This window comes from Xyrauchen texanus, chromosome 2 (assembly GCF_025860055.1).
Source record: "Xyrauchen texanus isolate HMW12.3.18 chromosome 2, RBS_HiC_50CHRs, whole genome shotgun sequence".
Taxonomy (NCBI): Eukaryota; Metazoa; Chordata; class Actinopteri; order Cypriniformes; family Catostomidae; genus Xyrauchen; species Xyrauchen texanus.
The window spans coordinates 7,124,128-7,137,865 of record NC_068277.1 but is presented as its reverse complement, the minus strand read 5'-3'; the positions used below and the strand labels follow the sequence as shown (position 1 = coordinate 7,137,865).

The following is a 13,738-nucleotide window of genomic DNA, read 5'->3' as shown; positions in this document are numbered from 1 at the left end:
GATAAATACACGCTCACACACACACACACACACACACACACACCCTTGTTTCTCCAATAACTTATATATATATATATATATGCCATTTACTATTATATTAAATTGTGTGATATATCGGCATTAGATCAGGCTATTGGCCACCTCTCTGTATATCGGAATTGGCATCGGCCATTAAAAAACCCATATTGGTCGACCTTTACATAGTTCCCAATAGATGTTTGGTTAAGAATGTTTTGTTCCATCTCTATGTCATAAACATTTAATTTCAAGGGATAGTTCTCGTCATTTACTCACCCTCATGCCATCTTAGATGTGTATGACTTCCTTTCTTCTGCAGAACACAAACAAAGATTTTTAGAAGAATATATCAGCTCTGTAGGTCCATACAATGCAAGTGAATGGTGATCAGACCTTTGAAGCTCTAAAAAGGAGATAAAGTCAGCTTATAAGTAATCCATCCGGTTTTAAATCAATGTCTTCTGAAGCATTCCAGTTGGTCTTGGGTAAGAACATACCAAAATATAACTTATTTTTCACTGTACATCTCGACATCAGTCACCCAAAACACACTGGATCCCTTCAGATGACATGGATTAAACCACTGGAGTCTAATGGATTACTTTTATGCTGCCTTTATCTCCTTTTTAGAGCTTCAAAGGTCTGATCACCATTCACTTGCATTGTATAGATCTACAGAGCTGAGATATTCTTCTAAAAATCTTCTTTGTGTTGAGCAGAAGATAGAAAGTCATACAAATCTGGGATTGCTTGAGGGTGAGTAAATGATGAGGATTTTCATTTTTAGGTGAACTATCCAATCGATAACCACATCTGCCAATTGCATGAATGTAAATATAAAAATGTAAATGCACAGAAACAGTATCTCACGTCCACATCGTCACAGAGCTGTGAACTGGAGCCATACTGGAGTTTGCATTGATGAGCAGCACTGTACAACACACCGGGGGGAGAAGACTGCATCTCCAGCTCGTTCCTGACTGGAGGGTCATCCAGACACCAGCCCCAACCTCGACTGTGCAGAAGATGACAAAAACACACGTTATACAGGAAATACTCAGGAAAAGGTTTCATGTTTTTGTGCAATTTAAACTCAGTATGGCTCATACTCCATTAGTATTTCAGTTGCAATACACTGGCACTAAACGTGCTATAAAGGAGGTCTACAGATACAGGATTAAGGCTAGTCACGTGTAGTCTGATTTTGAACTATTAGCATAAAGTCTGGTCCACACTGCAGCTTTTTCTAGCCAAGAACCACACACTTTATTTAACATGTAAAGTGAACAACTAATGTTCACCTTTTTGGGATGGTAAATCTGAAATTGTATATAAGCCCTTAGAGAAATGGATATGAACACAGACATTTCTAAAATTGGGGGTCAGGTACCCCTGTTATAGTGCTTGTTACGCCCTTGATTAAATATCTTAAAAAGATTAAAACCTCCAGTCACTTTTTTTCCAAATCCAGCGATATGTTCTTCCTAGGAAGTGCTCTTTGAAGCATCCTGGGAACTTTCAAAACATAACTTCATATAGTCAGCCTTAGACAGCATGGACCATTCATGCGCCGTCAGACCGATGTGAACCTGACAGTACTGTCAAATTAAAATTCGAATTTCGAATATTCGTCGAATTTAAGAAAAAGAAATACACATTCGAATGCTAAAAGTGTATTCGAATTTTGGATTTGTGCCAAGCACTGACGCTGACATCCGATCGATCGCAATCTTGCGCTAAAAAAGGCTAGACACAGCGCAACAAATAGTTTAACAGAAAGCAGGTGTCTCAAGATGCTTTTTAAAGTTGTTTTGAATTAGGAACAGCATCTAAAAACAGTGCTCCTGCACGAGATGATGAATAAACAAAAACAAAGCGAAACAAAGACGTTCGTCTAGCGTGCGTTTACAAAGAAATGCAAATGGATGGTTGCAAATGTGTTCTGTGTGAACAGCCCCTTACAGTTGGTGGAGGTCTTTGGTGGTTGCGTCTTGCTCTCTTAATAAGCGTTTCTCAGATTAAGCAATGAGTTGTTTATATGCTTTGTCAGGAATGATGTTCAACTTGGAAATGTGATAATGTGTCTCGTGATCCTTGCGTTCGGTTCCAGTCTGTTGTGTTTCATCTGATTGAACAGCCCCTAGCCTGGGCTCAAAATCTGAGCCGCTTCACCACCGAGTTTAGCCGAATACCACTGCTATCTGTGAATATTTCTAACCTACATACGTAACAACTGTACTGAATAAAAAACAATGTGGCATTTCACTGGTATTATGAAGTTTGAGTCTAGGGTATTATACTGTGTCATCAGTTTAAGTGTAACATCATGTGAACTGTCTATTCAACTGTGTGTGTACGTGCCTTCAACTTTAGGCAGAATGGCTGCAGTGCACTGATTTCTAAATATACCACTCACTAAATGTCTTGCCGTTTAGATAATGCTTTTCATTTTTGCTAGAGGCCACTCTTATTCCTACAAATGACAACAAAAATCAGCTGTTACATAGCAAAGATTTCACAGAAAAAGTTCTAACCATGCAATAATGGTAGAAGGGTCAGCTAAGGGCATAATAGACTTAAAACCATAAATTACAATTTCAGCAAAGTCAATGTTTGTCTCTTTTAAACACGGTTAATAAGAAAAACTCAAAGAATGTTGGAAACACACAGCAGTCGGGACTGATACTAAGGCTAATTGTGTACATACTGCAGCAAATATCTTTTTAAAAGGCCACAAAGGTTTCGTTAGTGTTGAGTTGGCTTGGCTGTTCAGAACAAAAGTGAGAATTTCTCTTTGGAAACAAGCCTTCTGTCTGTAATGCATTCCACATTTAAACCAACAACCAGTGTCACATATTTCTAGATTACACTGTGAAATTGTCATATGGTGTGAGCGATAATTTATTGATCTCTTAGTGGCCCAAAAACGTATATAACAAAGCAAATTAATTCAAAAGAAAAATAAAAACCGAGTGAAATTTAAAAAAAATGAAAAGTATTATCAAGCTAAAAAAGTTTGCTACGTTTTAAATGATAAAACAACAGGGTCATTCCGTATCATCTCAACCAAAAAAGTTACTGGTGAAAGATAAACAATGTGAGGATGAAAACCAAAATATGAAATGCCATTTATAATTTTTTCAATATTAACAACATTACATGGATCAATGGCCTACTGAAGATCCGCTAAGTGTCGCTTATTCTTAATAATAGTGTATTTTTGGACAAAAAAATGTCTAGTTTCAACATTATTTATACATCAGACATTTGCTTTATGGGACGAGAAAAACTAGCATCATACTATGTGACCCACATTTGGTTTTCGAACATTGAAAATGGGTCAAATTTGCGGATGGAGCAACATTGAGAGCCCATATATCTGGGATTTAACCATATTGGGCCTTGTAAAGGGATGTAAAAGGAAATTAGAATATTGTTCATATTTTTGGGAAAAACGCAATAAATAAATAAAACGTGTTTCCCCCACCCCCCATTTTTGGACTCCACCATTGGCATATAATGCAACAAGGAGTGTTGCAATAACCCAACAGATACTGTGTATAGCCTAAGTGGATGGACTTCATACATCCCCCAAAAATCAAGTTGGGACAGTGACCAACATTGTCTCAAGATTAAGAAAGTGAAGTTCTATCGGGAAGACATGCAGGCTTGAGTGAAGTTTAAGATGCCATTTATTTGATAAATGTAAAACAAAGTAATGTCTCTCTCTTTGGCGTAGGCCCCGTCCGGCGGTCCGAGGGAGTTGTGCCCGGAACCGTCATATCCTGCCGGAGATAGGAGGCAGGGGCAAGGAGCCTTCCCCCGTGCGGGACAGGGCTCAGCTGGTGGTGGTGGGGTGGTGGAGGTTGCCTGTGTTTTAGCGCACTGAAACAGCAATGTGATAGATTGTGAGCAGACTTATAAAGCAATGGCTTACATGCGATTGGCTAGGAATTACCGGGCTAATGATGTGATGATGTACAGCTGCTAGTCTTCCCGCTAGAACTACGCTGCACTACGTTGCACTTCCATTTATTTCTGAGAAAAGCTCTAGCATCATTTGTTTGCTGACTGTTGATAATCTGTTGCTATGATATTTCGATTTTTTAAGTGTCCAAATTACTTTCTGGAGCCACTATATCGAATGAAACTACTGATTGACCTTGAATGAATAGCAATGGTCAAAATCCATTAAATTGGCGAAACTCATTCAAACAGCAATTTTACAGTTAGTGCCACTGTATCCATCCAAACAATGATCTCAGAGTAATTTACAAATAAATCACATCTGCCCAAGAGTCGGTAACCCAAAGAGACTAATGATACAGGGGTAAGCCCAAGCATTTGTTGCCTCAAAAGCACTAAGATAAACCAATTACTCAATTCCCAACAAATCCGCTTGGCCTAAATATTGTAACATCCTGTCTGTTGGCACTGCCAGCTGTGTTAAACATTTCTCCCCATTTCATTCCAAGACCATGCTGTAGCAATCAAACCCTAATATGCTCCATATAATAGGGCAACAAACTTGTGACTGTGAAAGTAGAATCAACACTGTCTTGTTCCTTCTTGGGAAATTTCTGCCATGCACACTGCTCTTGGAAACACACACATTCAAAGGCCAATGAAGACAGAAGCAGCTTGTTGGGAGGGTAAAATACACGACTGATAAAGCACCCATTAGCAGATGCAGCCAAGAAATGTTCCACACCAACTCCATTAACTTCCCTTAAACATGAGATTCGAGAAACTACAGCGTTCCAATTATTACGCCAATTTGTGAAACCACACAAAACTGGCCTTTAGTCCATTTTATCTAAATGTTATTTCTCAAATGAGGTAAAATTACTAAGTATGAAATGAGGCTTTCATTGAGATGAAAAAATTGGGAATACAAGAGCTAAAAATGTAAAGCAGTGGCCTAGCAGCAAACTCCCTCATCTTTACAGCGTAAAGACTTTTCCAGTCCTTGATGGTTACGGCATTTAGATGTTCAAAGTCTACGTGATATGGCATCGCAAGCTCAGTTTTCCATTCTTTACTGACGTATTTCCAATTGATACATGGAGTTAGGGTGGGATGTATCAATTTGTGTTTAAATGAATGGAAGAAACTGGAATGTGTAGAAAAGGAAGAGCCAATCACGTTTTAAATTACCCTCCCTAACAACCGGGCCAATTTGGTTGCTTAGGAGACCTGGATGGAGTCAGCACGCCCTGGATTCGAACTCGCGACTCCAGGCGTGGTAGTCGGTGATAATACTCACTGAGCTACCAAGCCCCCCCCCCCCCATAAAAGTCACATTTTAATTTTATAGGGACTTTAAACATAACTTTCTAGAGACTGCATTCAGGCATGGAAATACAATTTGAAAATTCCCTTAAAATTCAAGTTTTCCATGACCTTACGAACCTTATCATTTCCTATCATGTCTCTACTGTTCCTATATATAAAACGTAAAAAGCACATTGAAAGAAAATATTGTTAAAGAAACAGAGAGAACTGAACTCACTCGAGGAAGCGTGTGATGTACTCGCGGCTGCAGCGAGACCAGTTGGGTGGAGAGGTGCCATACAGCAGCTGCGGTGACATCACAAAGGGTCTTTTTCCAATGGGTTCGCAGTCATTCCCATTCCCATCATGCTGAATCCCAAAGCTGTGACAGAAGAGAAAATCTGACACTCAGAGGCTGAAATACAATACAACACTATATACTTTGGTAAGTTTGTTGTACTTATACTAATACAACAAACACCATACTGAACTCAAATCAAATTATTTGATAATTTTGCAATTTTGCCAATTTGCAAGTCCACAATGGAGCATTTGTCCTTCACCCTCTGCTGTTATGCTTTGACATTTTAAAAGGTTCAAATAACGGTTTGAACCTTTTAAGGGAGTGACATCGTAATTTATGTTTACTATATGGAGCTAACAAAAAAACATTGTACTTGGCACAAAGCCCAAGAATATTGACAGTAAATATTACAGTGTGATCCAATTATATTTTTCTTCTATGGCCTTTATTATCCATTTTTGCACTGATTTTCAACCACGTATTGTTCAACCCAAAAATATTTAGTATGTTTAAATACACAATTTTTTTCCCCAATTATAATGTGAGATTTATTACAAGCACATTGAAAAAGTGTGATGATATCAAAGTATATTAAGTTATCTATTTAAATAAAAAAAGTTTAATTCCAAAAATATTGTGACAGGTTAAAATAATATTGAAGCACTTATGCTTATGGTTAATAATTAGCAAGTAAATAAGGTGAAAATCTCCATAACAATAACTATAATAATAATATTAATAATACATAGTATAATAATAATAGTATTAATTAATCAAATTGTATTATTTAGGATTTCACCATTATTATTATTATTATTATTATTATTATTATTAAGAATAATAATAATAATAATAATGTTTTCACTAGTATTTATTTAGTTACTTTTATTACTCAGGTTTTCATCATTATTAATAATAATAATAATAATAATAATAATAATAAGGCTGCATGTGATTAACCCTACAATGTTTACCTTATATTCTGGGAATGGCCTATTTTAGTGTAACTAATATCCATAGAAACGCATTATGAAGTGAAGCTCAAACATCTAGCTAGTTTGTCATTAATACCTCAGTTTATCTCTGTTTACACAATCCAAAATATTTTTTGTTTATTTTTTTTATTAATCTAACAAACAAAAAAAAAAGCAGCTTTTTCTAAACCTCTGCTGTCCTTCTCTGTTTATCATGATATCACTGTTTATATCTCTCCGTGGTTTGATCACAAACATTTATAAAAAGGCATGTGCGGCAGATCAAATGGCACAAGATCAAACAAAGCCCAAAGCACAAGTCTCTACTATGGCTTCTAACAAACAATGTTTCAATGCTAAACTCCTGTGAAGAAGAACTTACAACTTCCAAATTTCCTACTTTGCGCCTACATCCATTAGTGCATAAAAGCCATTTTCGGGCAGCACTCTTTTTTCACAAAGGACCATATCGCATTATCTTGAAGGGAACTATATACAATAAATCAAACATATCTAAATGAAATATAACTGGAGAAATGCCAGCAAAAACATCTATTAACTGTATAGCTGTAATTGATACCAGAGAGTCATTCTCTCTCTCTCTCTCTCTCTCTCTCTCTCTCTCTCTCTCTCTCTCTTTGCTATCTTCTCTCACGTTTTAAAAGAAGGATTTGTTCAGCTTTCTACTGAAGAATAATGAGATATATTCAGTGTGTGATGGTCTTACACTCCCTCCAGTAAAATATGTGCTAGTGGACTGTTAATGCTGCAGAACTAATGCATGTTTCATCAAAGACACCTTTGATTTCAGTCACAAAAAGTGATTAATTTACATATGTATATAGTAACATTCTAGTTTTAGCTGATATGGGAATCTGCATTACTTACAAAAATCTGATAAAAAAAATTTATTTAAAAAAAAATACAGCAATCAGGTTCCAATTGTGTGCAGAAATGCTGTTTAAGAAGGTGCTTTGGTAATAGGTATGATGGTTAGAGTTACATTTATGCATTTCACTTTTATCCAAAGCGACTTACAGTGCACTTATTACAGGGACAATCCCCCCAGGAACAACCTGGAGTTAAGTGCCTTGCTCAAGGACACAATGGTGGTGGCTGTGGGGATCGAACCAGCAACCTTCTGCTTAACAGTTTAGCACTTTAAACGGTAAAGGGTCTGCACTAATATAGCGCCTTAGCGGTATTCAAAGCGCTTTACACTGTGTCCCACACACACCCACACCCCCACACACGAACGACGGCAGACCTGCTATGCAAGGCGCTAGCCTGCTACTGGGAGCAACTTGGGGTTCAGTGTCTTGCCCAAGGACACTTCGGCATGTGGAGTCGTGTGGGCCGTAAATCAAACCGCCAACCCTGTGATTAGTGGCCAACCCGCTCTACCACCTGAGCCACAGGTTGTAGCCCACTACACCTACACCTTGGTTAAAATCTTGTACGTTTTTATATTAGAGCTTTTTAAATGAATTAATCGCACCATTTTCTGTGTTTAATCGCGATGAATCATGGTACTTTGTACATTAAAACAAACATTAAAATAATCACAAATATACATACTTTATACTTTGTCTCAAAGAAATTGCAAGAAATTGGTTAGTCATTATTTATTTAATTATTTAGATATGTACATGATAAAACGTTCAGTTACTCACGGGTAAATTAGAAACATTTTTACAGGGAGAAAGAATATGTATACATGCCATAAAATCAGTGGACATGCTGTAATTAAAAGTTGCGCAAAATCTACTGCCATTTTCCAGTGGACTTATTTAATAATAGGATCAAATTGGCAGATTCACTTTATAGCTTTATTGGCAAGAGAAACTTAAAGGGTGCATTGCCAGTTATAACTAGTTATAAGACACTATACATACAGATATAAAACAAATTGAATGCTGAAATTTTATTTGAGGAATTTAAAATCTGAAAGCTATTATTTTCTGTGGCTGTCGTTTAGTCTCTGTTGTGCACATGGTGACAGTGAGTGAGCGTTTTTGGGTGATGTGAAGAGATTAAGCAGTTTGCCCATCTCTCTCCCACACCTGGCTCACCACTTGCGGGCAGGTTTGGGGAGTAACATAATTCATGTTACGGGATTACATTACAAAATATTAGTAACTGTATTCCACTACAGTTACAATTTAAATAGTCTATAATCAGAATACAGCTTCATTCAAAAAGTATTTTATTACTGAAGAGATGACTTTGTATGTTATTGTCATTTGTTTTATTTAATATTAAGCCTATTCAGGGCCTGTATAGCTCAGCGAGTAAAGACGCTGACAACCACCCATGAAGTCGCCAGTTTGAATCCAGGGATGCTGAGTGACTCCAGCCAGGTCTCCTAAGCAACCAAATTGGCCCAGTTGCTAGGGAGGGTAGATTCACATGGGGTAACCTGGTCGTGATTAAGTGGTTCTCGTTCTCAATGGGGCACGTGGTATGTTGTTCGGGGATTCACATGCTTTGAATATCCATGGTGTCATGCACAACGATCCACATGATAAAATGCGCAGACTGACGGTCTCAGAATTGGAGGCAACCTGTCCTCCACCACCCGGATTGAGGTGAGTAACCGTGCCACCATGAGCGACATAGTAAGTAGTGGGAATTGGGCATTCAAAAAATGTATTCAAAACAATATGTTCCAAAAATTGTCTATTCAGTTGGAAAAATGTATCCATATTATTAATGCGATCCGATGAGCTTTTGAACAGCGGTGAAACACTTATAATGTGTTACATTCATACGAGCAGACAGAGGGTGCTTTTATATTGTTTAAAAGGTGGATATGATGTCATTGATAAAAAAGATGTGGTTGTGTACACACTGTGGGTTTTTGAAGTAAGTTTGGAGAAATAGTTCAGCAGAAATAGTAAACCTTGTGTAAAATGTCATGTGAACATTTAGCTTTATGCTAAAATAAAATGCTATTTCTACCCCTTTTACATGCACCTGTTCCCAAGTAAATCAACAGTCGAACATACATGTATTATATATTGTATTTTTAATGTAAGTGTATTTTGTCTTACTGTACTGGCAGATGTTTTTTTCACTTGTTATTAATTTATTTAAAGTCAAAACAAGTGAAAAAAAATCTGCCAGTCACTGACCTTGAAAAATCGAATTACATTTTAGAGCATGCATTCTGTAATCTGTAGTGGATTACATTTTAAAAGTAACCCTCCCAGCCCTGCTTGCGGGTGAAGTCTCCATTCTCCGTACAGTAAATCCACTTCTGTGTTTATTATGCCTGGGACATGCATCGTGTGTAATGAATAAGCGTGCACTGTTCCACACAATCAGTTTCTGTACTAGGATGTACCTCTTGCAGATTTATATATGCCAATTTTAGCCACAGGAAGTGTGGAAAAACATTGGTATAGTTTCAGGAAGCTAAAAAAAAAAATTACTGCATTTATTGTGTTAGTTGTTTTTTAACATGGTATACAGTCAATTTATACAGAATGATAGACCAATATATCATCCAGGCCAGTTAATTGGCTGATATGTCACCATTTTGTGATTGTAGCATTGTTCAATACAGTGTCCGCTTGGTTGATAAACACAGTATGTTTACGTGCACTTTATAAGTTTCAAAGATTGGACTTATAAAATTGCACCAGTTACATTTTTGCAAAGTCACACTAACAGACCTAGATAATGCAATTGTAGTTGGCTTCATCCAGCATATACAGTACATACAGAAAGTATTCAGACCCCTTCATTTCTTTCACATTTTGTTATGTTGCAGCCTTTATGCTAAAATCTACACTCCATACCCCATAATGACAAAGCAAAAACCAGATTTTTTATAACTTGACATAAATATTCAGACCCTTTGCTATGACACTTGAAATTTAGCTCAGGTGTATCCCATTTCTCTGAATCATCTTTTAAATGTTTCAACACTTTGATTGGAGTCCACCAGTGGCAAATTCATGATTTGGAAATGCACACTCTTGTCTATATAAGGTCTCACAGCTGAAAATGCATATCAGAGCAAAAACAAAGCCATGAGGTCAAAGGAACTGCCTGCAGAGCTCAGAGACAGGATTGTGACGAGGCGCAGATCTGGGGAAGGCTACAAAACATTTCAGCTGCAATGAAGATTCCCAAGAGCACAGTGGCCTCCATTATTCTTAAGTGGAAGAAGTTGGAACAACCAGGGGCCTGTTGCACCAGAGTTACAACTTAGCCTAGTTGTGGCATTAATGGGCACTAAGTCACAATTTACGCGCTACAAAATATTTGAGCGTTAAGCCATTAAACTTAGGTAGAACGTAACTCTACGTTTGAACTAAATATTTACGGATAACCAGGAGTAACGGTTGGAATAAAAAAGCAGGCTGATATTTTATGACATCAATGAGCTCATGTTTTGCACAACAGGCATCAATCATTTCAACATACAGTAAGATGTTGACATTTACACTCGTTTACATTTACGAGAGGGAGAAAAAAATCTTGCTCTTCAGAATGAAACTGTTTAATCGGTGCAAATTTCAGGTTTTGTTACATCAATGTCAAGTTACAACACATTCAAAATACATATAGGATATTAAAATTAATAAATATCTATTTTTCCAGCCTGTTTTATTAGTATTTATTTATAACCACTTGTTTATTTTAGATACAGTTCCTATATATTGTTATTAACACATGGTAAATATACTATTTATCAAATCTACTTTTATTATGTATCGTATTTTAAAGGGGATATAATTTATTACAGCTGACAGTTACATGAGCAAACAATGTTTGAACATCAACCATAACGAGATCAAATTTAAGTTCACAGCATTTTAACACTTCTGTGTACAAATTTGAAGGCTCTTTATTGGATCAATACAGGTAAACATCATATTATGCGACTACGCATTTATTTACGGAGTGCTTACAACCTACTAGTTAACATTTACATTTACGCATTTGGCAGACGCTTTTATCCAAAGCGACTTACAGTGCACTTATTACAGGGACAATCCCCCCGGAGCAACCTTGCTCAAGGACACAATGGTGGGGGCTGTGGGGATCGAACCAGCGACCTTCTGATTAACAGTTATGTGGTTTAGCCCACTACGCCACCACCACTCCCGTACTAGTGAAGACTTGCATCAAGAACAGTTGGTGCAACCAAATTAAGCACTGACTTATTTACAAACTAACTAGTATTTACTAAGCCCTTAGTGTGAACATTATGTTCTAATGTACGTGAGACCTTACGCACAACTGGTGCAACCCTACCCAGGACTCTAGAGGTGGCCACCTGGCCAAACTGAGCAATCAGGGGAGAAGAGACTTGGTAAGAGAGGTGACCAAGAACCCATCACTGCAACACTCCACCGATCTGGGCTTTATGGCAGAGTGGCCAGACGGACGCCTCTCCTCAGTGCAAGACACATAAAAAAGCACCTAAAGGAATCTCAGACTGTGAGAAACAAGATTCTCTGGTCTGATGAAACAAATATTGAACTGTTTGGCCTCAATTCCAAGTGTCATATCTGTAGCAAACCAGGTACTGCTCATCACCTGCGCAACAACATCCCAAAGGTGAAGCATAGTGGTGGCAGCATCATGCTGTGGGGGTGTTTTCAGTGGCGGGGACTGGTCAGGGTTGAAAGAAAGCTGAACGCAGCAAAATACAGAGATATCCCTTAATGAAAACCTGGTCAAGAGAGCACAGGACCTCAGCATGAGCCAAAAGTTCCCCATCCAACAGGACAACGACCCTAAACACACAGCCAAGACAACACAAGAGTGGCTACAGGACAACTCTGTGAATGTCCTTGAGTAGCCCAGCCAGAGCCCGGACTTGAACCCAATCGAACATCTCTGGAGAGATCTGAAAATGGCTGTCCACCGACGGTCCCATCCAACCTAACAGAGCTTGAGAGGATCTGCAGAGAAGAATGGCAGAAAATCCCCAAATCCAGGTGTGCAAAGCTTGTCGCATCATATTCAAATAGACTTGAAGCTGTAATGACTTCCAAAAGGTGCCTCAACTAAGTACAGAGTGAATAATTATGTCAATGTGATTTTTCATTTTTTTCTTTTTAATAACCTCAAAAATCTGGGTTTTGCTTTGTCAATATGAGGTATGGAATGTAGATTGATGTGAAACAACAAAATGTGAAAAACATTAAGGGGTCCGAATAGTTTCTTTAAAATCACTGTATACACATCAATAGGGCCACAATTGGCTTTGAAATTGTGTGTGTGCTCTGAAAGACCGATGTGACGTGTATAACCAGCTCTTCTTTCAAATGTTTAATTACACATTGTGTTATGTATAGTTGGATAAACTTATAAAGACTGTAGTTTGACTATGCAAAAAACACTGTAGCCCGATTATAACTGTGCATGTAAATGCTGACAGAAGTGTTAGTTACCCCCCCATCTCAGGCTCAAATTTATCAAAAGCCTTGTCATTTGCAACTAACGATTATTTAGATAATCGATTAATCTAACGATTATTGGACCGATTATTCGACTATTCTGCGATTATTGCGACAGTTAATCATTAGCTCTTAACCAATTATTCAGCTTGTGCCCCGACTTAATTGAATTAAATATGCTTACTAACAATAAAGAGGACAAAATCATATTTTAAAAATACCTCTAAATGACATTCACTGAAATAAAGGGGGAAAACTAAGTTTTATTAAGTTTAATTCAGTAAAGAAATAAAGAAAAAAAACTATTGTTATTAAGTGTTTTTGTCTTGTTTTCCATTTAAAATCATTAAAACAAGAAACATTTACTTGAGAAGCAACATATAAGATATTTAAACTTGCTTTAAGAGGATGTATCTTAAATATACAGTAAGTGTATGTTGTATATACGTGTATTTATTCACTTGGTTATTCTTCTGCGAGTGCAGTAAAGACAAAATATACTTGTATTCAAGATCTATTCTCTAAAAGCAAGTCTATATATCTTAAATGCTGCTTCTCACATGAATGCATATTTTTTTTTATATTTGCATTTTTAAAATGATATTCAACATTCTCAGATAACAATTATTTTCTTATGCAGAATAGCTGCTAATGTAAATGTACATTGTTTTAAATGAGTTTTAGATATTTTTATTGGAAAACAAGCCAAAACAAATCATAAATGTATTATGTTGCAGTGTATAATAAGG

The 13,738-nt window shown here is 37.1% G+C and overlaps 1 protein-coding gene across 1 annotated transcript in view; it reads right to left on the bottom strand.

Annotated features, from left to right (window-relative positions):
• Positions 1 to 13,738, bottom strand: part of LOC127662400 (A disintegrin and metalloproteinase with thrombospondin motifs 7) — a gene marked incomplete at its 5' end in the record, with an annotated part of 106,619 nt that overhangs the window by 76,083 nt on the left and 16,798 nt on the right. The window contains 2 exon segments of the mRNA XM_052153550.1: positions 889 to 1,033; positions 5,531 to 5,674. Coding sequence (XP_052009510.1) covers positions 889 to 1,033; positions 5,531 to 5,674 — 289 coding nt within the window.